Below are 25,845 nucleotides of genomic sequence, written 5' to 3' on the forward strand. Positions count from 1 at the left end.
TGAGACCGAGTTTGCGTCTCTGACATGGGTAGGCAGACCGTTCCATAAAAATGGAGCTCTATAGGAGAAAGCCCTGCTTCCAGCTGTTTGCTTAGAAATTCTAGGGACAATTAGGAGGCCTGCGTCTTGTGACCGTAGCGTACGTGTAGGTATGTACGGCAGGACCAAATCAGAGAGATGGGTAGGAGCAAGCCCATGTAATGCTTTGTAGGTTAGCAGTAAAACCTTGAAATAAGCCCTTGCTTTGACAGGAAGCCAGTGTAGAGAGGCTAGCACTGGAGTAATATGATACATTTTTTTGGTTCTAGTCAGGATTCTAGATAAAAGGATTCTAGATAAAAGCACATCCCTCTCAAGAAAAACACTCAATTTTCATATTACATGCACAACCCATAGTGTGGAAACTTCAGCTATGTAGTGTGTATGTACTTTCCAAGTTGAAGTATTTTCTTTTTCAAAATGTTTAATGACATTAGTGTTCTATAGATCGCCTCCACCATACCGCACGTTCTACGCTCAAAATATTGTTCCTGTATTTGCTTTTGAAGGTGTTAGTTTCAGCGGGAAAAGATCTGAGACAAAGTACATACTTTTAGTGAATTTGGAGAGTGCAAGCCTGGGTCTTCTCCCTTGATTTACCACAGGACGTGTGTCAATCCCCACTAGTTATTTCCTCCCCCCTCTGGGTGAAAGGGGGTCTGATTGAAGTTATTCGTTGCAAATTTGATCTGACCTATTTGGATTCTCGCAGTCAGTCATGACACTGCATAATGAAACAATCCCTTGTAAGCTAGTGTTTTGAGGGTGGACTGACTTATTTAGTACACTGGTTTTACTCAAAACAACTTTCTATCAAAGCTGGGAGAGAGCGCAGGCATGGCTCATGTCATGCAGGTTCAGATAGCCTATAACGGACAGTTTTATATTCCAAAAATCTGTAGCTGATTAGTATGTAAAATAAATTTGTTGCAACAGCAATCTGCAATGTTTGAATTTCGAACTATTTTTAATGCACCCCCCAAAGCCAGTCAGTGGTTTACATACATTTCTCTAGGAGATTATGAGGAAAAGATTATGATTATTAGAAAGCAAATTACGGACTCCTCTTTAAATCTGCGTATTCCTTCAAAGCTCAGTTGTCAGTCTGCACAACTCTGCCAGGACCTAGGATCAAGAGAGACGCTCAAGTGTTTTAGTACTATATCTCTTGACACAATGATGAAAATAATCATGGCCTCTAAACCTTCAAGCTGCATACTGGACCCTATTCCAACTAAACTACTGAAAGAGCTGCTTCCTGTGCTTGGCCCTCCTATGTTGAACATAATAAACGGCTCTCTATCCACCGGATGTGTACCAAACTCAGTCCCCAGTCCACCTGGCCGTGCTGCTGCTCCAGTTTCAACTGACCTGAGCCCTAGGACCATGCCCCAGGACTACCTGACATGATGACTCCTTGCTGTCCCCAGTCCACCTGACCGTGCTGCTGCTCCAGTTTCAACTGTTCTGCCTTATTATTATTCGACCATGCTGGTCATTTATGAACATTTGAACATCTTGGCCATGTTCTGTTATAATCTCCACCCGGCACAGCCAGAAGAGGACTGGCCACCCCACATAGCCTGGTTCCTCTCTAGGTTTCTTCCTAGGTTTTGGCCTTTCTAGGGAGTTTTTCCTGGCCACCGTTCTTCTACACCTGCATTGCTTGCTGTTTGAGGTTTTAGGCTGGGTTTCTGTACAGCACTTTGAGATATCAGCTGATGTACGAAGGGCTATATAAATAAATTTGATTTGATTTAGGAGATAAACTCAAGGTTACTGTTCTACAACAAGTAATTATGTTATTACCACCAACCTGCAGTCTAAAAGTGGGAGCATTGAGACACCGTATATAGCTTTTGTGCAATGTTAGGCATAACATGAGAAAATTATGACCAAATGGACCTACCAATAAACATTTATCGATTTGTTAATGCGTAGTTAACATGCCTTGGCACCACAGAATTCCTATAATCGATTTGCTAGGCATGCAGCCGCATAGACATGCTGCAATTTCAGCAACATTGACCGTGATCGTTAGTCTATACTTTGAGTGGCTGTCTGGCTGACTCATTCAATTTTATTTTAGGGAGGGGTGCCCGAACACTGTCCTTGCGGGGGGGCTCCAGATAAACTGCGTTACGCCAGTGATGATGTGCAATGGCTAATAAGAATTGAGAGAGCCATGTGAGAGGTGCTTTGTAGCATGGTGATTGGCAGCCGAGCGAAGGGAATTATAATTATTATATTCAGCTCAGGGGCATTGCAACCACACACATTGGAGGCCTGTTGCTACGCCTCCCCAACGTATCGCCTTAACAGTTAGATATAGTGCCCGTTGTTTTATCCATCGTGTGGTTGTGGCACTTAGAAGTCACATTTTATACACCCACTATTCGTATTTTCCTTTTTCTAGACTTTTCAGGCATCTAACGGAATTCAATCATCCAATCCATGCCCCTTGGGTACACTGTAGCAGCATCTCTATAGAAATGCACCCCCAAAGCCAGTCAGTGGTTTACATACATTTCTCTAGGAGATAAACTCAAGGTTACTGTGTCCATTGAATTCTTTATGGATATCAGTGGTTGGTATGGAAACATGTATTTAAAAAAATAAATAAATAAATAAGGAAGTGGGTGCTGAGAAGCACTAACATGTAGCCCTGGTTACCATAGTAATTATTTTGGTTGGCACAGATCTAGGACTGTTCTGCAACTTTCATGGCTTTATTTGATACAAGTGCTAACATCTACTAATGGCTTGCGTACCCAATGGGCCAGGAATATTTCATTTATCCAGCTCTCAACAAAATGCTCACTCGCACTGCCATAGAGAGAGAGACACACACACACACACACACACACACAATAGCAGACGTGGGCTGGTGTGGGTGCCTACTTTGGAAAAGGCCTCAGGCTTGTTTTATTTCTGAACCACTGGGCTTTGTGGGGTCAGTGCGTAAGTACAGCCTCACTACTGCACATGATACACAAGGACTGCATGTTTTCTAGATTCCCCAAATGTCTTACTTCTATAATAGTTGGCGCAAAATATATATATATTTTAGCACAGTGAAAATGTTTCACACAATTATCTCCTAAGAGGAACTGTCTTCATTCTATGTAGAATGATCAGCACTGGCTGTATAACGTTTACAGTGTATTTTAATTGGGCTTTTGATGGCCCCATTATGTTAATAATGGGGCCATCCAGGATTTGAAACAGTCACAACAAGGTCACCCAGTCACATGTTTTGATAAACAGCTGAGATATGCCAATTCCAGATTGCCCCTTTTAAAGAGCAATTCAACAAAACAAAAAAAGTATCTAGTTGAGAACGACCTGTGTGGCATTGATATTAGTCAAACATTTTTTCCAATGGTAACATTGTCTAAAAAGTGTAAGTAGGATAATTTTGGTCCTAAATTCAGTATATTCCAAAACAGTTTTGTGAGATTTGTATAACTGAGGTCTTCACAATTTACATGGAATTTGGATTCCATTCATGCCCACTTGCCAATTGTAATGCCTCAGGGTGTAACAGTTCACCAAACCCACGGTTCGGTACATATTGCGGTTTTGCGGTCACAGTTCAGGTACAGCGAGAAAATGAAATGCCAGTTATTTTTTGTTTAAGAAAATACAAAGTGTTGGTATTCCTGGTTCTCTATCATGAGTCATATAATGACTGATGGGATCGCAATCAGGAATAACAAAACTTTGTATTTTCTTAAATGAAAACACATGATTGCTCAATACTAAAATAAAGTGCAATTTGAGTGTAAAATATGTAAACATGGCTCAGACATTGTTTAGGTCTATGCTACATTTTCTTACAAAGAGAAACGTGTTAAGTAGCCCTGGAGGTTCATCCATCTGTAGTAAGCACAACTCCTGGTGCACTGGCCAATTCATTGTGAGAGGGCGAAGTTTGTAACGTGGCTCGAGCACTTTCACGTGGTGCTTATAAACTCCCCATTCTGAACCACTGAGAATGGGTGCATATCCACAGCTATAAACATACCCATCGCTCTTGTAATTTCTTTGGCTCGGTCAGAATCAGCTGCGAAGGGGTGCTTGAATATAGAGGGGGACAAATTATTATTATTATTTTTTTTGCGTTTGTCTTGATCTGGTGGTAGGAATACTGGGGTTACGTCGGCGTAAATGTGTTAACATGTTTGAGGTTTTGGCAGCTGCATACTGTAGGCTATTCTCTTGAGCAGTGGAGACGTACTCTCTGTCCATCGCTGTTGTAATCTACTGGGAAGCCAAAATGTTCCCAAACTGGAGATTTAAACGACAATGGTGAATCCTCCAGGTTTACCGACCCGTCACTGGCCATCGTACAGAATTAGTTCCCGGCTGCTTGTTTACATAAGACATTAAACTTATACAACTGGTGGGTCTAATTCTAAATGCTGATTGGTTAAAAAAATCTGACGTTAAAATGCCTGTTTACTCTGTTCCATCTGATTGCGCAATCCACGGTCTCATAAGCCCAGCCAGGCAATTTATAAACTTGATCTCCACTATAAAAAGCATCGACATTATCTCACAATATCTTTTCAGATAAGATTGTTTTCTCAAGTGGAGATTTTAATAAACCTTACGGTCGGTCTCGCCGACCATTTGCAACGTTGTTTCAATATTTAAATTTGAGCTCCAACTGTCCCATAGTGATGGACAGGCGGGCAGTGTTTCTCAACCAGTCAATCATGAATCGGCTGGCATTTTTATGGCTATACACAGAAATGTCCTTTTGAAAAAGTTACGAAACGAAGTGTAGCTATTTTGCATTCTTTCCAGTTTGAAGTGATTGTGTTAGCTGTGTTGTTGTGCTTACTCCTCCTCAGAGGAGCTCGACATTTTCTATGCCAGGTGAAATCATGCCTCATTTAAATCATTGTTATGGATGCATCCAAATGATTGTCACTAGAAAACAGCCTAACAAATGCAGCTACTGTTGTTATTCTGGCTGCACTGTTTGACGTGACTGTAAGATATTCGTAGTTGGCTGGCTAGCAAGCAAGGGAAAAGAACGTTGCCAGCCAGTATGGCAATGGAACATTTAGAGCATCCCAAAAAAACACTGAACGACTTAGTCGCGTCTCTGGCAACCGAACCGAACCGTTAGAATGGCTTGGGTAGAAACCCTAGATTTGTGTCCGGGCGATATCTTGTGGAAGGATTAAATAAATTAATCAAAAATAATGTTTTTAATGAAAACATGTCAATCTTTATTTGAATATGTTGGTACCACTCCTTTATTGGGGGTGTCTTGCTAATTGCCTATAATTTCCACCTGTGAAATGTATTGTCAATCAGTGTTGCTTCCTAAGTGGACAGTTTAATTTCATAGAAGTGTGATTGACTTGGAGTTACATTGTGTTGTTTAAGTGTTCCCTTTTTTTTGAGCAGTGTATAAAAGTGATAATTCCCTCGACCAGTGTTTGGAGGATATATTGGCACAGTTTGCCGGCTCTCGACTTTTGTCTCGGGCCTAACAACCATGCCAATATATCCTCCAAACACCAACTTCTCTGGCAATTTTCATTTAAATAACACCCACATCAAACCACACCCACAAGCATCCAAATCTTGTTTTTTAATGAGCAGCAGAAAAAAACATGCGTATCGGTGCATTCAGCCGCACCTTTTAAAACAATGGCACTTCATGCTAGCCAGTAAATCATACGGTAGTAGTGTGAAAAGCAGTAAATGGTATATACAGTAGCATATATTACAGTACCAGTCAAAAGTTTGGACACCTATTCATTCAAGGGTTTTTCTTTATTTTTACTATTTTCTACATTGTATAATAATAGTGATGACATTAACTATGAATTAACACACATGGAATTGTATAGTAACTAAAGTGTTAAACAAATCTAAATATATTTGAGATTTTTCAAAGTAGACAGCCTTTGCCTTCATGACAGCTTTGCACACTCTTGGTATTATCTTAACCAGCTTCATGAAGTAGTCACCTGGAATGCATTTCAATTAACAGGTGTGCCTTGTTAAAAGTACATTTTTGGAATTTCTTTCCATAATGTGTTTGAGCCAGTCATTGTTGTGTTGTGACAAGTTAGGGGTGGTATACAGAAGATAGCCCTATTTGGTAAAATACCAAGTCCATATTATGTGAAGAACAGCTCAAATAAGCGAAGAGAGGTGACAGTCCATTACTTTAAGACACGAGGGTCAGTCAATACAAAAAAAATTCAAGGACTTTGAAAGTTTCTTCAAGGGCAGTCCCGAAACCCCATCAAGCTCTATGATGAAACTGGCTCTCATGAGGACCACCACAGGAAAGGAAGACCCAGAGTTACCTCTGCTGCAAAGAATAAGTTCATTAGCGTTACCTGCACATCAGATGCAGCCCAAATAAATGCTTCACATAGTTCAAGTAACCTACACATCTCAACTGTTCAGAGGAGACTGCGTGAATCAGCCATTCATGGATGAATTGCTGCAAAGAAACAATGGGTGGGTGAGACGCCAATAAGAAGAGACTTGCTTTGGGCCTAGAAACACAAACAATGTACATTAGACCGGTGGAAATCTGTCCTTTTGGTGTGATGATGAATCCAAGTTTGAGATTTTTGGTTCCAACAGCCGTATCTTTGTGAAATGCAGAGTAGGTGAGCGGATGATCTCCACATGTGTGGTTCCCAACGTGATGCATGGAGGAGGAGGTGTGATGGTGTGGGGGTGCCCTGATGGTGACACAGTCAGTAATTTATTTGGAATTCAAGGCACACTTAACCAGCACGGCTACCACAGCATTCTGCAGCAATACGCCATCTCATCTGGTTTGCGCTTAGTCCCACTATCATTTGTTTTTCAACAGGACAATGACCCAACACACCTCCAGGCTGTGTAAGGGCTATTTGACCAAGAAGGAGAGGGATGGAGTGCTGTGTCAGCTGACCTGACCTCCACAATCTCCCGACCTCAACCCAATAGAGATGGTTTGGGATGAGTTGGACCGCAGAGTGAAGGAAAAGCAGCCAACAAGTGCTCAGCATATGTGGGAACTCCTTCAAGACTGTTGGAAAGCATTCACCATGAAGCTGGTTGAGAGAATGCCAAGAGTGTGCAGAGCTGTCAAGGCAATGGGTGGCTACTTTGAAAAATCTAAAATAATATATATTTTGATTTGCTTTACTTTTTTTGTTACTACATTACATGATTCCATATGTTATTTCATAGTTTTGATGTCTTAGCTATTATTCTACAATGTAGAAAGAAAAACCCTTGAATGAGTAGTTACTGTAGTATATGCTACTGTATATCTCATTTACTGCTTTTCACACTAGTGCAGTATGATGCATACTTATTTTCAATGTGTGGAAGTACATGTAAGTGCCTGAGGCCATTCCCTGCTCCCTGTAGTGTACCAGTGGACATAGGCGTATTCCCATCATTGCCACCATACACAGAGCGAGCACCCCAGGGCTGCGTGATAATGTATTACAGAGCAGACACTCAGGGAAGCCATGGTTTTGTTTTGTACCCTAAGCCCAACCCCGCCATCCCGGAAGAAAATATGTTTTTTAATGGAAGCAGGCAGCTGGGAATGGAGCAGGCCTCTTACCGCGTTATCAATATTCTGCTGGATCCCACCCGGCAGGAACACTGCACGGCCAGCCATGGTGTGCTCTCCCCCCACACATGTTTTGTTAACACTCTGGCAACTGTGACGGTGTTTCCACTGATTGCTTGTGTTTGCGTGTGTAAGCGCCTTGACAAAAGGATACCCTCAGGATGTGTGGTGCTGGTGGTGTCTTTGGAGGGTGCGATGTAACCACACCAGCATGCATCGCTCTGAAGGCGGAAGGGACAGTTTAGTATGTGTGAAGGCTCCCCAACTCGGTGGGTGGGGAGACTAATGGATAAACTGGTGCTGCGGGGCTGAGATCCTGCAGCTCTGGTGCAGTGGAAGGCAGGGAGGGGTGGAGTGGAATTGAACAGCTACTATTCCCTCCACCGGGGGCATTATAGAAGATGGCTCCACAGTTGTACTCGAGTGGACTACTCCCATCCCATGTCAGATTTGAGGCTAGCATTGCAGCACGCCAACCCTGCTGCAAAGGCCTGCTCTCATAGCACCGTGACCCTCTCACCAGCCCCTAGACTCATGTAATATAAACCATTTGTTAAGTTGCTGCTACTGAATGATTCAAATGGCCATTAGACATTTTGATTATTCATTCAATCCATCCCTTTCCCATCCCTGTATGCATCTTAGTCTCTTGTAGTTAGCTGAAGGATGTCACTGCCTTCGGTCCAGTGTTTATTAATAATGTAAATGGGACATTGCCTGGACATTACCCGTGCCTCTTGATATGGATACAGCTCTGCTGAGTGACATGTCACAACTGCTCTGCGTCACTACAAGGTGGCTAATGCAGACGATAGGAAGTTAATTAATGTGTTGTGCCTGGCACCTGGCCTGCATCATTATGCGTGTGCAGTGTACTGTGCAGAACCACAGTAGGACATGAATCCCTGGTGGTGGTGCTTTTAAACTACTTCTAAATCACCACCCCTCTTCCTCTCTCACGATTATGTATGTATTGCGATTGGATACTGTGTTCCGATGGCAATATTGGCAATGTTATTGTTTCGATGTTCCAAACATATTGCCAACCAAATGTCTGCTGCAGAGGGATGAGAGAGCAATGAGAAAAGCCACGAGTTTGATCAGTCAAGGAAACAAAAGTGCTGGAAACAACAGCCTTCTAGCGCAAAAATAATATTGCGATATTGTCAAAACGACACAATATATTGTCAAATAATATCCAGATTATGCAACTGTATTCCCCCCCCCCCCATCAGTGGAAGACAACATTGCTGTGGCAGAAGTAGAACATTTATTATAATGTATTCTGTCGCTATTGACCTTCAGACACGACTCACGGTAAGGGTAATTCCACCGAAATATAGATTTTGCCTGAACTATCCCTTTACCAGCTTGGATTACTGCACACACACACATACTTTTTAGTTTTGTCAACATGAAATATATAATGTTGTCAATAATACTATGTATGAGTTAACAAGATAAAGGGAAAAGCATAATTTCGATAAATGGATATCAGCATTGTTGTTATTTTTCAGAGTAAATAACTCACGGAGCTTTAACCAAGTTTAATTCTTCCCAAAGGGTTGTTTAGTTGTAATTCAGACAAAAAAAAATCACAAGTGTGTGTATATATATATATATATATATATATATATATATATGGGAACACTAAAATAAAACATCCTAGATCTGAATGAATTATATTTTTTTCTTTACGTAGTTGAATGTGCTGACAACAAAATCACACAAATTATCAATGGAAATCAAATTTATCAGCCCATGGAGGTCTGGATTTGGAGTCGCACTCAAAATTAAAGTGGAAAACCACACTACAGGCTGATCCAACTTTTGATGTAATGTCATTAAAACAAGTCAAAATGAGGCTCAGTAGTGTGTGTGGCTTCCACGTGCCTGTATGACCTCCCTACAACGCCTGGGCATGCTCCTGATGAGGTGGAGGATGGTCTGCTGAGGGATCTCCTCCCAGACCTGGACTAAAGCATCCGCCAACTCCTGGACAGTCTGTGGTGCAACGTGGCGTTGGTGGATAGAGCGAGACATGATGTCCCAGATGTGCTCAATTGGATTCAGGTCTGGGGAACGGGCCGGCCAGTCCATAGCATCAATGCATTCCTGTTGCAGGAACTGCTGACACACTCCAGCCACATGAGGTCTAGCATTGTCTTGCATTAGGAGGAACCCAGGGCCAACCGCACCAGCATATGGTCTCACAAGGGGTCTGAGGATCTCATCTCGGTACTTAATGGCAGTCAGGCTACCTCTGGCGAGCACATGGAGGGCTGTGCGGCCCCCCAAAGAAATGCTGCCCCACACCATGACTGACCCACCTCCAAACCGGTCATGCTGGAGGATGTTGCAGGCAGCAGAACGTTCTCCACGGCGTCTCCAGACTGTCACATGTGCTCAGTGTGAACCTGCTTTCATCTGTGAAGAACACAGGGCGCCAGCGGCGAATTTGCCAATTTTGGTGTTCTCTGGCAAATGCCAAACGTCCTGCACGGTGTTGGGCTGTAAGCACAACCCCCACCTGTGGACGTCGGGCCCTCATACCACCTTCATGGAGTCTGTTTCTGACCGTTTGAGCAGACACATGCACATTTGTGGCCTGCTGGAGGTAATTTTGCAGGGCTCTGGCAGTGCTCCTCCTGCTCCACCTTGCACAAAGGCGGAGGTAGCGGTCCTGCTGCTGGGTTGTTGCCCTCCTACGGCCTCCTCCACGTCTCCTGATGTACTGGCCTGTCTCCTGGTAGCGCCTCCATGCTCTGGACACTACGCTGACAGACACAGCAAACCTTCTTGCCACAGCTCGCATTGATGTGCCATCCTGGATGAGCTGCACTACCTGAGCCACTTGTGTGGGTTGTAGACTCCGTCACATGATACCACTAGAGTGAAAGCACCGCCAGCATTCAAAAGTGACCAAAACATCAGCCAGGAAGCATAGGAACTGAGAAGTGGTCTGTTGTCACCACCTGCAGAACCACTCCTTTATTGGGGGTGTCTTGCTAATTGCCTATAATTTCCACCTGTTGTCTATTCCATTTGCACAACAGCATGTGACATTTATTGTCAATCAGTGTTGCTTCCTAAGTGGATAGTTTGATTTCACAGAAGTGTGATAGACTTGGAGTTACATTGTGTTTAAGTGTTCCCTTAATGTTTTGGAGCAGTGTATATATGTGTGTGTGTGTGTGTGTGTGTGTAACGGTTTTGACTTGAGGTTATTATTTATAGGGGTGCCAGGTAGGTTGTGCCTACCAGAGAAAACATTGGTTTCTCCTTTTGGTTTGGGAGGGGATGAGTCCCATCTGGTCCGTCAAGTCTACACCAATACAAAGGACTTATGTAAAAGTCAGGATGGAAATAAACTTTTCATAAACCCTTAAAACATTGGAAAGAACTTCAAAAACAACTATTTTGCGTGGGTTGTATTAGCAACATCAATGATTACACACACACATATATATAATAATAATATCACAATGCGTTCTGGTTCTTCTAGCAATGTCCTGTACCTCGGGCCTAAAAAGAGTCCAGCCCGGTAAAGGAGTTCAGGGAACTCAAGTGACCTTTGTCACGCAATGTTTGTCCATTCATTCAAGTGTAGCGTAAACCCAGTATTAATCATACAATCAATATAACAATTATTTTACCACAGAACTTTAAAGCGTATGAACTCTTACTAAGTCCTCAACTACAACTAACTACATACATCATCACCGTATACATCACATCAAAACAAATGAAATACCGTATACAAAAAGGTGGTAGTCAGTCGGTCAGTCAGACAATCCAATCCGCCAATAGATCTCCAGCGGAGAAAAGCCATGAAAAACGGAGAGGTGTAGTCCACGGACGCAAAGAGTGGATCCGATCCTGGGTAAACTCTCTTAGGCTACAAAACACACGTTTAACGGCTACAAAACACACGTTTAACGGCAACAAAACAAACGGAATAGAGAAGCTTGGGAACTGAGGGTTGGACACATCCTCATTCACGTCTCCATCACAACCCCACTTTTGCGCAGCTGATGCTGGCTATTTAATTGGGAATTAAAGGGAAAGCGTCCTATTGGAAGGAGAAGCACTGAGACGGTTCAGAAAAATTCAGGGCCGTCACAGTGTGTGTGTGTGTGTGTGTGTGTGTATATATGTATATATATGTGTATATATGTGTATATATATGTATATATGTGTATATATACGTGTATATATGTGTGTATATGTATATATATGTGTATATATATGTATATATATGTATATATATATGTGTGTGTGTGTGTGTGTGTATATATGTATGTGTATATATATGTATATGTATGTATGTGTATATATATGTATATGTATGTATGTGTATATGTATGTATGTGTATATATATGTATGTGTGTATATATATGTATGTGTGTATATATATGTATGTGTGTATATATATATATGTGTATATATGTATATGTATGTATGTGTATATATATATATGTATGTGTGTATATATATGTATGTATGTATATATATGTATGTATGTATGTATGTATATATATGTGTATATATATGTATGTATATGTATGTGTATATATATATGTATGTATGTATGTATGTATATATACACACACACACTTGTGATTTTTTTTTTGTTGTCTGAATTACAACTAACATATCACTCCTCCTTCTCTCCAATCCTTACATCTTATGGTTTGACAGGAAGAGGGTAACAGGATAATATAACCATTATTTCTCCCTTCATGGGATCTGACCTGACCTCCTGACCTCAACCCCTCCTTCGCCTAATCCACAGATGTCCTCTCGTATCACCTATCGCACTCATGTGATTCTCTCCCGTCCACCCATCACATTCCACAGCCACTCTGTCTTTCTACAGATCTCTCCTTTATATACTATGCGTCTGCTCTATCATGTCTTTAATATCTCAATGTTCAAAGTTTAGCCTAAATCCAACAGCATGAAGCAACCAAACATTGAGCACAAGTTCATTATTAGTTGCAAATTCTTCTACTAAATCATCTTCTTCAATCTAGGCCTAACCATCAAATCAGTCCCACAGCATTGACAGGGGTACATGTATTGGCTGCAAGATGCTTCAATAGATTTAATAAATTGCTCTCTTTTCTCTCTTTCTTTGCTTTTTTTCCAGGCGATTAACCAAAGAGAATGTGAAACCATCTGGGCGCCAGATAGGCAAGCTGAGCCATAGCAACCCCACCATCCTCTTTGACTATGTATGTATTCTCAAGGATTTTATGTTTTATTCACATACTGTACAGTTGAAAGTAGTGTTTTGAGACTTACACTAATATTAGCCTTATTTTGAGTGATATCCCTCCTACTTTAACTGAGTATTTAATCTTGACAGTGAAAGGGCTCTGTGTCCTCTACTATCTTCATGGGGCAGAGAGATCTTATTTTAAGGCCACTATCTTTATAATCTGCCTTTGTAACGATAGGCTACTGCTGAAAAATGGGGGCTGAATGTAAATTGGATTCACTGCGACTGCTTACATTCTCTTTACCCTCACACCCCAATGAACATTTTATCATTGTCACAGATGTATGTATTTGTATATTTGTTTCTTTCACTTTTCTTGTTCACCTGTACTATCGGAGCCTAAGAATTTCACATTACCCAGCAATTACATATGTGTCCCTGTGCATGTGACTAATGAACTCACCTACTCCACATCACAGCCTGTCTTGTCTTGCTAGAACACCCCCATCCACTCCCCCTCCTGTCCATCTCCACAGCATAAGCCCTATCCCCTACCCCTCCCCTAAATATCTCACGTCTCAAAAAATGACTAGCAGAATGTCGGCCAAACGGAAAGAGGAGTGGGGAGGTAGTGGGGTTGTGTTTTGTGGCGCCTCAGCAGCAGGACATTAATGGAATGAAAAAGCTGTGCTGCTCCTCTCCCTTTTTAAAGCCTCCATCTCTTAATCTCTCAGCCTGCAGTCTGACTGAATGGCCTCTTCTCTGAGTGAATGAGGAGAGTCGGACCTCCCTTGAGACTCAACTCATCCTCCACCTTACTCGGCCTCAGCCCCCCATCTCTTACCTTCCTCCCCCACCTCAACCCCTGTCCATCTGTCTTCACAAATAATATCAAGGTCATGGGAAGAGACCACTCCATTATTTATTCTAACACTGGGTCTTTTAAAGCCTCTGTGCACTCAGGTACGCTACAGTATGTGGACACCCCTTCAAACTTGTGGATTTGACTATTTCAGCCACACCCATTGCTGACAGGTGTATAAAATTGAGCACACAGCCATGTATTCTCCATAGACAAACATTAGCAGGGATGAATTGGAACGCTGACTGTGAGCCAGGCCTAATCGCTCAACATCAGTGCCTGACCTCACTAATGCTCTTATGGCTGAATGGACGCAGGTCCCCGCAGCAATGTTCCAACTGTTATAGCGGCAAAGGGACAACCAACTCCATATGAATGATTTTGAAAATAAATGTTTGACGAGCAGGTGTCCACATACCTTTGTGGAGGAACAGGAGAGTGATGGCATCCTGTCACAGTGGGAGTGTAGGGATGTAGTGTAACCGGTAATAAGGTGGCTTTACCAGGAGAGAGGATAAAAAAGTTTAAGTGACCCTCAAAGGACACTGCAGAGCAATAGCCTTGTTTTCTCAGACCATTTAGAATGTTATTCTAGAATCTGACTAATGATCCATCTACACAGTCTACAAAACATTAGGAACACCTGCTCTTTCAATGACAGACTGACCAGGTGAACGCTATGAGCAGTGTAGATGAAGTGAAGGAGACAGGTTAAATAAAGATTTTTAAGTATTGAGACATGGATTGTGTGTGTGTGCCTTTCAGAGGGTGAATGGGCAAGACAAAATATTTAAGTGCCTTTTAAACTGGGTATAGTATTAGGTGCCAGGCGCACCGGTTTGAGTGTCAAGAACTGCTTAACAGTTTCCCTTGTGTGTAAACAATGGTGCGCCACCCAAAAGACATCCAGACAACTTGACACAACTGTGGGAAGTATTAGAGTCCACATGGGCCAGCATCCCTGTGAAACACTTTTGACAGCTTGTAGTTTCCATGCCTTTGTGAATTGAGGCTGTTCTGAGGGCAGAAGGGGGTGCAACTCAATATTAAGAAGTTGTTCTAAATGTTTTACACACTCCGTATGTATATAACAGCTGGGTGGATGTTTTTTTAGATATCCTCTTTAATCATCATCGTGTGGCCTGTTGTCCCTGTATTGTATTAACCAGGTATTTTTGTCCCTCTCTCAGATCCTGTCTCAGATCCAGTGGTATGACAACCTCATCGGTCCAGTGGTAGACTCCCTTAAATACCTCACCTCACTCAACTATGACGTCATGGCTTGTATCCTTAATCTGACATTTTGTGACTTGCCGTTTTTGACCATTTTATTTATACACTTTCAGAACTATGTTTAATCATGTATTTGAAACGCTATAGTCCAGCTGGCAGAATGTATTAAGCCGTGTTGTACCTCTTAACTCGTTGCCTGTAGATTGCATAATTGAAGCGCTGGCAAATCCAGAGAAAGAGAAGATGAAGCATGACGACACTACGATCTCCTCCTGGCTTCAGAGTGAGTTCCCTAACTGAATCCTACAGACAAAGAACCATATGTGTGCGTTTAATTATTATTGATTTTTTTATATAGACTTCATGAATCATTGTAAAAGAGGTATAATACAAAAAAATGCTAAATAATTGAGAGAAGTGTGATGTCTATCTTTAAAGATCTTTATCTTTTACTCTTAATGACGTATACACATTCCCCCAAAAATTATATATTTGACTCTCAGAATTTTTCTAAATGCACATAGTGCCTTTGGAAAGTATTCAGACCCCTACTTTTTCCACATTTTGTTACGTTACAGCCTTATTTTAAAATGGATAAAATCAAACGCATTCTCAGCAATCTACACACAATACCCCATAATGATAAATCAAAAATAGGTTTTTAGAAATTTTTGCACATTTATTAAAAACAAAAAACAGACCTTATTTACCTACGTTTTCAGGCGCTTTGCTATGAGACTTGAAATTGAGCTCAGGTGCATCCTGTTTCCATTGATCATCCTTGAAATGTTTCTAGAACTTGATTGGAGTCCACCTGTGGTAAATTCACTTGATTGGACATTATTTGGAAATGCACACACCTGTCTATGTAAGGTGTGGGACCTTACATAGACAGTTGACAGTGCATGTCAGAGCAAAAACCAAGCCATGAGGTCGAAGGAATTGTCCGTAGAGCTCCGAGACAGATCTGAGGAATTGTACCAAAACATTTCTGCAGCGTTGAAGGTCCCCAAGAACAAAGTGACCTCCATCACTCTTAAATGGAAGAAGTTGTTTGGAACCACCAAGACTTCTTAGGGCTGGCCGCCCGGCCAAACTGAGCAATCGGGGGAGAAGGGCCTTGGTCAGGGTGACCACTCTGACTGACAGAGCTCCAGAGTTCCTTTGTGGCGATGAGAGAACCTTCCAGAAGGACAACCATCTCTGCAGCACTCCACTCAGCAGTAAAAGGCATATGACAGCCAGCTTGGAGTTTGCCAAAAGGTACCTTAAGGACTCTCAAGCCATGGGAAACAAGATTCTCTGGTCTGATGAAACTAACTCTGACCTGAATGCCAAGCGTCACGCCTGGAGGAAACCTGGCACCATCTCTACGGTGAAGCATGGTGGTAGCAGCATCATGCTGTAGGGATGTTTTTCAGTGGCTGGGACTGGGAGATTAGTCAGGATCAAGGCAAAGATGAACGGAGCAAAATACAGAGAGATCCTTGATGAAAACCTGCTCAGGACCTCAGACTGGGGTGAAGGTTCACCTTCCAACAGGACAACGACCTTAAGCATACAGCCAAGACAACGCAGGAGTGACTACGGGACAAGTCTCTGAATGTCCTTGAGTGGCCCAGCCAGAGCCCGGACTTGAACCCAATCGAACATCTCTGGAGAGACCTGAAAATAGCTGTGCAGCAACACTCCCCATCCAACCTGGCAGATCTTTGGAGGATCTGCTGAAGAATGTTTGATCTGGGTTGTATTCAGTTTGGAGAAAATATTTCTAAATGTAGTGAAATGTGGGGGGGTACTACCTGAACTTGTCCAATTAGAACACAGATTTTTGTTTTCTGTTACAATGTACTTTGCTACAGTGTACCATACTAAACACAACCCTGATGTCACAAATCTGCTTTATTATCGAAGGGGCATTTGGGTGTACTTTTGTTCCATGTAGTTACAGCCCAGTGCAACTCTACTTTAGTTGACTGTATTTTATGCAACATATGTATGTCTGCTTGACAACTGATTGACTGCTGACCTTTTTCTCCTATCTCCAGGCCTGGCCAGTCTGTGTGGAGCGGTATTCAGGAAATACCCAATTGAGTTAGCTGGCCTCCTCCAGTATGTGACCAATACGCTGAAAGCAGGGAAGAGGTAACTAACTATAACTTCTGAGCTGGCAGACGGGCGCCTCATTGACTTGCTGGCTCTGATGTGATTCATAGTGATGGAGTCTGTCGCTCATAGTCAATCAACTGGGTCCCCTGTCTCTGTCTGGCCTCTCCTGAATCAGAACAGGGACTGACGTACAGTCTGTTCCGCCTGTAGCAATACAAGGCCAGGGCTGGGAGGGGGAGGGGGAGAGGGGTCTTGGCCGTTGTTGTGCCACCCTTCAGGGCCCTGGACTGGGCAAAGCTGCTGAGTAATGTTGTGTTGATGAGGAGGCTGCAGACTGTGTGGGGGTTTGGGCTTCCATAGAGGAGGAGGGAAGGATAATTATATCAGCGCTGGTCTCCCTGTGATGCCTGAAGTCAGCAGGTAGTAAATCACACTGGGCTCCATGGCCACTCTCTCATCTCTCTTTCTCTCTCTCCCATCAGTTCAAATCAGTCCTTTCCAGGGCCAGGGATGCAGGGGAAGTAAATAGAGGTGGCACTCTGCCACAACGCCCTATGAAACGGAATGCTGAATTATGTTATTATTAGTGCCCTGTCCTTAGCTACTCCCACGGTTGTTTTTGCCCCCAACCTTGTTTTCTTTTTTTTACCCATGTTTATTTTTGTGTATGCGCACATATTATTTATGTCTGCATTCACAAATATGTATAGCCTGTGATTGTTGTGTTCCCCCCACTGCAGTTTTGACCTGTTGATTCTGAAAGAGGTGGTGCAGAAGATGGCCGGGATCGAGATCACTGACGAGATGACATCAGAGCAGATGGAAGCTATGACTGGAGGGGAGCAGCTCAAAGCAGAGGTACAGGGCCCTGTTTGGTCTGACTTGAAACTGTACACCATGACCAGGTCAAAGCAGAGGCACATTGCATTAGTTGGCTATTCCTCAGCATGACTTGAAACAATGCAGTTATATTTTCTGTCCCCAGGGTGGTTACTTTGGTCAGATCCGTAACACTAAGAAGTCGTCCCAGCGTCTAAAGGATGCCCTGTTGGACCATGATCTGGCCCTGCCCCTCTGTCTCCTCATGGCCCAGCAACGCAACGGGGTGGTCTTTCTGGAGGGGGGTGAGAAACACCTCAAACTGGTGGGCAAGCTGTACGACCAGGTACTTACTGACCCCCTTTACAGCTTTACTTACACTAGTTTTACACCTTGGATAGTTCTCCTGTTTAGAGTTAATTAAATAGTCAATCTGTCATTGCTTTTCCTCTGCTTAAAATAGCATATTGATAAGCACAGAGGGTAACTAGAAGTCATGTCGATAAGCTACATCAGGGGAATGCAGATGAAGGGAATTCTCCCCTTTTTCATTTCTTAAATATTACTCAGCTGACAATTATGTTTGGTTCAATTCCCCCATGTTGCCTGTAAGCTGTGAGCCTTCCTCAGCGATAATCCCCCCAAAATTGCCTCTGTTTGCAGTATTGGGCCACATTGATGGATAGTTTGAATAAATCAGGTTGTGTCTTTTAAACAAATGACAAACTGTGGGACTAATAGCACACAAACATGGCTGTGCAATAAGGGAGAATGAACTGGCTGTGTCCAAAATAGATTGCTATATTGAGCAGACAGGATACCGCTCCAGCCATTACCACGAGCCCGTTCTCAACAAATTAAGCTGCCACCAACCTTCTGTGATAGAAAACTACTTTTGACCAGGGGTTTGAACCGGTTCAGGGAACAGAGCATAAAACAACGTTTATCGAGGAACGTAAATGATCAATAATGTTCCGGAACAGAACCGTTGTTTTCAAAGCATATGCAAAGCCCTCACTCAGTAACTCAAAGTTATTCCGGTGTCTGTCTGGCAGTTGAAAGTCTTTGCCAGTGTGCGTGTCTGCAACCTGCCCCTCCCCTCTGAACCTTAGGCTACTGTAGCCTACTGACGTTACAAGCATGATTCAGAAATTAGGGAGAGATTTTTCATTAGAGAAGAATCTCTTAACTATAGTATCTGTAACTAGCATTGAAAAAGTTAGCACGTTTCACGTTGGCTTTATTAACTACAAAATGGCAAGACGTGTTTTTAATTCTGGTGCCGCTCTGCACACACAAGATTGTCAGCTAGCTCTGGTCCAACTTTAAGCCAACTCTCGGAAGTTCAAAGACATTCAAAGTTCCTCCATAGAACCCGTTCCTCCGTAGGTATAATTCTGTGGGCCTAATTCATATAATGCATGTCCTAACAATGCCAGGCACTTCAAACCAAGCCTCCTCCACCCACTCTCCCGACCCGGGAATTGTCAGTTGCATCTCGCGCCCTACATTTGTCTGTCCATCGCACATGTAAACAACTATAGCTTAGGCAGCCAATAGCGCCCATGCACGGATGCCTAGGCTAAAACGACTACAGCTTGCCCGCTCCATAGCAAGGTGCTCTATCCTCACTGATTGGTGAAGTAATTTAATGTCAAGCTAAGGTAACAAAACTTCTGATTTCAGAGGATTAAAAAGGAACGAAAAGGAATGATATAAACCAGTACTTCTTTTTGGTACGAACGGTTCAGAACATAATTTAGCAAGTCGGAACAGTGGAATAGAATGAAAAAAACTATGATTCTGTTCAGAATGATACTATTGGAAAAGTATTTCGATTACATCCCCTGCTTTTGTCCAGCGGCCATAAGTAGTGCACTAAATAAGGATTAGGGTGCCATTCTCTGACTCCCTGTCCCTTGGCCATAGTGTCACGACACCCTGGTGCAGTTTGGTGGCTTCCTGGCCTCCAACCTGAGTACTGAGGACTACATAAAGCGTGTTCCCTCCATTGACATCCTCTGTAACCAGTTCCACACCCCCCACGATGCTGCCTTCTTCCTCTCACGCCCCATGTATGGACATCAGATCCTGGTGAGTAGTCTCTCCCTCCCTCTGGCACTTCACCTTTAGTCTGTACAGTATGACAATTGGATACAGTGAGTATAAACGATCTACAAATAAGACTAACTTTGAATTGATGTGCACAGTAATGCTTTGAGAACACTGGCCATGTAGAATCCTGAAAGAATTGTTTCAGTTTGAGAGAGTGCTGTGTAACCTCATTTACGGTCCCCCTGGCCGGACTTGAAACATCCCGAGTTCCCCCTCTGCTGCCGTCCATCATGAGGAAATGGACTCGGTCAGGTTGTGTGTCTGTAACATACTGTATATCAATCCGTTTGTGAATCTTACCATGTAAAGGAGACAGTAACTGAGTGTCCCCTCTCCCCAGTCTAAGTATGATGAGCTGAAGAAAGCTGAGAAGAGCAACCGGCAGCAGCAGAAGGTCCATAAGTACGTGGCTGCGTGCGAGCTGGTGATGTCGCCGGTGCACGAGGCCGTGGTGTCCCTGCACCCACCCCGTGTCTGGGACGACCTCCGACCCCAGTTCTACGCCACCTTCTGGTCGCTGACCATGTACGACCTGGCTGTGCCACACAACGCCTACGACCGCGAGGTGAAGAAGCTCCAGCTCCAGGTGCAGGTCATCGAGGAGAACCCCGATGTGGTGAGTCACATCGTCATGGTTGTGTTCATTAGAGCGCACAACAGACACTGCATTCAAACCAAAACAAGCTTTTATTATTAGTCCAGACCCAGTTCCCCTGTGTCCGTCTGTTTTCTTTCTTATGTTGCCGAATACTCTAAACACGACTCGGGCATCTAGCAGACCCCTTGATGACAACACTTGTATTATTTCTTCTTTCTTTAAATTTTTTTTAGCAGTGGTTGAAAATGTACCCGATTTGTCATACTTGAGTAAGAGTAAAGATGCTTAAGTCATTTTCTATGAAGGTAAAAGTGAGTCACCCAGTAAAATACTACTTGTGTAAAAGTCTAAAAGTATTTGTTTTTAAATGTCTTAAGTAAAAGTATAAATGATTTCAAATGGCTTATTAAGTAAACCACACAGCGCAATTTGTTTTATTTTATTTACGGATAGCCAGGGGCACACTCCAACACTCAGACATCATTTACAAATGAAGCATTTGTGTTTAATGAGTCCGCCAGATCAGAGGCAGTAGTGATGGGTCATGAATTGGGTCATATTTCCTGTACTGCTAAGCATTCAAAAAGTATTGTAACTAGTACTTTTGGGTATCAGGGGAAAATGTACAGAATAAAAAGTACATTTTCTTTAGGAATGTAGTGAAGTAAAAGTTGTCAAATATAAGTAGTGAAGTACAGATAACGAAAAAATGACATAAGTAGTACTTTACTCCACTGCATTTTAGTCATTTAGCAGACTCTTATCCAGAGAGACAATTAGTGCATTCATCTGAAGATGGGTGAGGTAAGTATTTTCCATCAAGTAGTTATCAGTGAAGTCAGTGCTAGTAGGAAAAGACAACACTGCAGCAGGAAGAGACTGTTCTCATCTTCCAGTTCATCTAAATGCCTCCAAACACAGTTGTACACTTCATTGTGGCGTAATTGCAATGTTCTCCAATTATCACTTGACTTGCAGTGTAATGGTAAAAGAGTACTGTAATTGTATTGTGCTTGAGCTCAAAGTTGTTATTAGTGTTTTCTCTCTGCATGTGTTCACCCTGTCTAAACAGCAGCCTGCTTGTCTGTCTATGGTGTCCGTCTGTAGCCAATGAACAAGAAGAAGAAGGAGAAGGAGCGCTGCACGGCCCTACAGGAGAAGCTGCAGGAGGAGGAGAAGAAGCAGCTGGAGCACGTCCAGAGGGTCCTGCACCGCCTCAAACTGGAGAAGGACAACTGGCTCCTCGCTAGTAAGATAACATTGCGCTCACACTCTTTTTCTCCTCCCCCCCCCTCTCTGTCTCTCTCTCTGTCTCTCTCTCTGTCTCTCTCTCTCTGTCTCTCTCTCTCTGTCTCTCTCTCTCTGTCTCTCTCTCTGTCTCTCTCTCTCTCTGTCGCGCTCTCTCTGTCGCGCTCTCTCTGTCGCTCTCTCTCTGTCGCTCTCAAAAAGACACACACACACACACACACACGCACTGCTGACTGCCCCTCACAGCACTAATCCCAGCAGACCCTCCCGTACCCAGCTGCCTGTTCCCATTGGGGGACAATACTCTATTGGGACAGTAACACCACAGTCAAGCCCCCTCAGCTCCCATGAGGCTGCTGAAAACCAGCCTCACCTTGTTTGTTTTAGCCCAGTTAACAGGCATGACAAGTTGTTTGATGTAATGGCGCCATAGTCTGTTTTAGAGGATCTGGGCTAACGGCAGATGTCAACTCTCCCATTTCATTAAATCACACATCAGTCATATGAACAATTTCACTGTACAGCTCTATACAACCTACGCTAATGACATTTTAAGAGTGGGTTTAACCTCAAATCTTGTTTGAAGAATTACCTCTGAGTCACTCTAAAGATGAGTCATGCAAGTTAGTTGACGGTAAGTCTTAATTCACTGTTCTCACATCCTTTTTTTTTAATCAATCCCTTCTCCCTCACACCTTTTTTTCCCCTCTCAGAATCCACCAAGAATGAGACCATCACTAAGTTCCTGCAGCTGTGTCTGTTTCCTCGCTGTATCTTCTCTGCCATCGACGCTGTGTACTGCGCCCGCTTTGTGGAGCTGGTGCACCAGCAGAAGACCCCCAACTTCTGCACCCTGCTCTGCTATGACCGGGTGAGACTTCTCCCTTTCTCTCTGTCTTTCTTGCTTTCTCCTTTCTGCCCTGTACTATCTCTGGTTGTCACAAGTCATTATACCATGGGATTTTCATCACTTAGTGACTCCGCCCTGACCTAACTGTGTTGCAGGTGTTCTCTGACATCATCTACACGGTGGCCAGCTGCACGGAGAACGAGTCGCGACGCTACGGCCGCTTCTTGTGCTGCATGTTGGAGACGGTGACCCGTTGGCACAGTGACCGAGCTGTCTACGAGAAGGTAAGGATTCCACCTCTATCTCACACACTACATCCTCTCAGATCAACAAATGTGTCGGGGCAAGGGGTTGATTTGAGGTTGGCCAACATTATCTACTGACATTACTAATATTCACTGAAGTGTGGAAGATGTAGAATGCACGTGTTAACACTTCATCTTGTCTATTTGTTGTTCCGTCTTTAAGGAGTGTGGTAACTACCCAGGCTTCCTGACCATTTTCAGAGCCACAGGCTTCGACGGAGGGAACAAAGCAGACCAGCTGGACTATGAGAACTTCAGACATGTAGTGCACAAATGGCACTACAAGCTGACTAAAGTGAGTTCTTCCCTTCGTTTCATTGCCTTCTGAAGAAGTCAATCTGGTATTTTTGTCTCATTAACACCCATTCATTTACTACCATTATTCAGAATGCAATAGTTTAAATGAAGAGAAACGTGACAGACAACTCTAACAGGAAATAGCAACCGCTCAAGCAGTTACAATACACTCCTCACTCTCCCCTCTGTACCCTCTAGGCATCAGTCCACTGCTTGGAGACGGGGGAATACACCCACATCCGGAACATCCTGATCGTGCTGACCAAAATCCTGCCCTGCTACCCCAAAGTGCTGAACCTGGGCCAGGCACTCGAGTGCCGTGTCCACAAGATCTGTCTGGAGGAGAAGGAGAAGAGGCCAGACCTCTATGCCTTGGCCATGGGGTAACACAGAGTCCACCAGCCGCATTGTGTGCAGCCCAGGCACAGTTCACTAGCATTGTGGGGGTTGTAGTTAAGTGGCAAGTGGTTACCTAACATATTGCTGTTAGGTTTGTCAGTTTGTTGCTAGTACCAACAACGGGTGGCGTTAAATGGAGTTGTGTACTTTCAATGCAAAAAGAACTGCAGAGGTATAGATGAAGTGGTATTGGATGAATTATCATTAGGGAAGGTTGAGTTGTATTTTTATCCAGATGTTATTTACATTGGGAAGCACTTGTTGGGGATTATCTAAACAGAGTTGTGAGAACAGATAAATGATCTTGGTACTTTGTCTGTCTTGTAGTGACTAGTAGAGGATGGGTCTTAAGGAGCTGGTGTGGTAATGAGGACTGATTTTAATTAAGGTGTAGGCCTAGTCTAGCTGTTGACCTGTCTGCCTGGGATTCAGTCAGTCACCTGGTGCTGCTGCAAAGCACTTCAGACAGCTAAACAAACATAATCCTCTACAGAGCTTTACAGGATGTACCTGGCAAATCCTCACTTAGAGGCACTGATCCCGTGTGTGTGTTTGATGTAACGATTCACCGATACGCATCGGCCCCCAGTTCAAATGTTTAAGATGCGAGTGCATCGGTCCGCAGGCGTCCAAACTGATCCAAATGAAGCCTGCATTGGTAAGAGAAACTATTGAAACGTTGCCAAATCGCCGGTCCACTAACTTTTTTACTCGTAATATTTTATTCTGCCTTATTCCGAAAAATACTTCTATTCTGTTGGCTGAATTGGTGTGTCCTTTCCTTCAGCCTATCAAACTTTTATGCATGTAACTGTGTATGACTACAAGTCAGATCACAACTGTCAAATCAAATTGTATTGGTCACATGCGCCGAATACAACAGGTAGACCTTACAGTGAACTGTTAACTTACAAGACCTTAACCAACAAAGGAGTTAAGAACCCCCTCCCCAATGTAAGAGATGTTAATAATAACAAATAATTAAAGAGCAGCAGTAAATAACAATAGCAGGGCTATATACAGGGGGTACCGGTTAGTTGAGGTAATTATGTACGTGTAGGTAGAGTTATTAAAGTGTCTATGCATAGATAATAACAGAGTATCAGCAGCGTAGGGGGGCAGTGCGGGAGACACTACCAATGAGAGGTAGGTCTACCCTATCCCTGTTCTAATATTTGTAGGCTACGTCTGTGCGGCACCTTCAGCATTCAATGTTTGTAAAATGGCTTTCGCATGATTAAATCATAAGCTTTATTGCGGGACAACCAATGTAATTGGCTGGGTCATTGTTACTAAATTGTGTTTCACTGGTGGAGCTGTATAGGCTACCGAAGTGGTCACAAGTAACGTCGTGCTGGTTGCACATCCAGCTGCTGATTGGGGCTTTTCAATTACAATGTTCACCGTAATAAGTATTTTTGGTAGTTCTGCTTTAAACAGTCTGCAGTTGGTCCTTTTTACATGCACATGGTGAAGGTGTCATTTCATAACAAGGACAGCCATTTTTACTGGCTTCACTGGTCAGAACAGGAGAAGAGTAGTTCTCCTCTGTAAAGTTCTATCTAAATCATTCTCTTTTGAGACGGTGGGGACATCCAAAGTTGTGTTATGCGAATTGGCTATGTATTTCATAGCTCATTTTTGAAGATGAATATTGACATATTACTAGCACAACACATTTCTATCTTCTATATGACAAGTTCATCAGTGGGTGATCAGGATTTCAGATAAAAAGTAAGGGGGGGGAAACAAATTGCCAGCTCACACACTACATCACACACACACACACACACACACACACACACACACAGGGCTGCTCAGACCAATCCAGCTGAGCTCCATCCGTAACATATATTAATTTAGAATGGAAAATGAATTTGTTCATGCAACAGTTGTTTGTGCATTGAATTGAACCGAATCACATCGATTTGTTACACTAATGAAATCGAATCGCACCGAGTCATGAAAGTATCGTATCAGAGCCCAGTCAAAAGTTTAGACACACCTACTCATTACAGGGTTGTTCTTTATTTTTTACTATTTTCTACATTGTAGAATAGTGAAGACATTAAAACTATGACATAACACATAGGGAGTCATGTAGTAACCAAAAAAGTGTTAAACAAATCTA

The 25,845-nt window shown here is 43.0% G+C and overlaps 1 protein-coding gene across 2 annotated transcripts in view; it reads left to right on the forward strand.

The window, feature by feature from the left end:
* The window catches only part of LOC139423016 (THO complex subunit 2-like), a 61,688-nt gene that overhangs the window by 22,326 nt on the left and 13,517 nt on the right, over nucleotides 1-25,845 (forward strand). For both annotated transcript variants that reach the window (XM_071174575.1, XM_071174576.1), the window contains exons 16-28: nucleotides 12,808-12,892; nucleotides 14,932-15,025; nucleotides 15,177-15,257; nucleotides 17,023-17,119; nucleotides 17,824-17,941; nucleotides 18,069-18,248; nucleotides 19,832-19,996; nucleotides 20,358-20,633; nucleotides 21,723-21,864; nucleotides 22,577-22,734; nucleotides 22,869-22,997; nucleotides 23,182-23,313; nucleotides 23,514-23,698. In XM_071174575.1, coding sequence (XP_071030676.1) covers nucleotides 12,808-12,892; nucleotides 14,932-15,025; nucleotides 15,177-15,257; nucleotides 17,023-17,119; nucleotides 17,824-17,941; nucleotides 18,069-18,248; nucleotides 19,832-19,996; nucleotides 20,358-20,633; nucleotides 21,723-21,864; nucleotides 22,577-22,734; nucleotides 22,869-22,997; nucleotides 23,182-23,313; nucleotides 23,514-23,698 — 1,842 coding nt within the window. The remainder of the gene's footprint in view (nucleotides 1-12,807; nucleotides 12,893-14,931; nucleotides 15,026-15,176; nucleotides 15,258-17,022; nucleotides 17,120-17,823; nucleotides 17,942-18,068; nucleotides 18,249-19,831; nucleotides 19,997-20,357; nucleotides 20,634-21,722; nucleotides 21,865-22,576; nucleotides 22,735-22,868; nucleotides 22,998-23,181; nucleotides 23,314-23,513; nucleotides 23,699-25,845) is intronic.

This window comes from Oncorhynchus clarkii, chromosome 12 (genome assembly GCF_045791955.1).
Source record: "Oncorhynchus clarkii lewisi isolate Uvic-CL-2024 chromosome 12, UVic_Ocla_1.0, whole genome shotgun sequence".
Classification (NCBI taxonomy): Eukaryota; Metazoa; Chordata; class Actinopteri; order Salmoniformes; family Salmonidae; genus Oncorhynchus; species Oncorhynchus clarkii.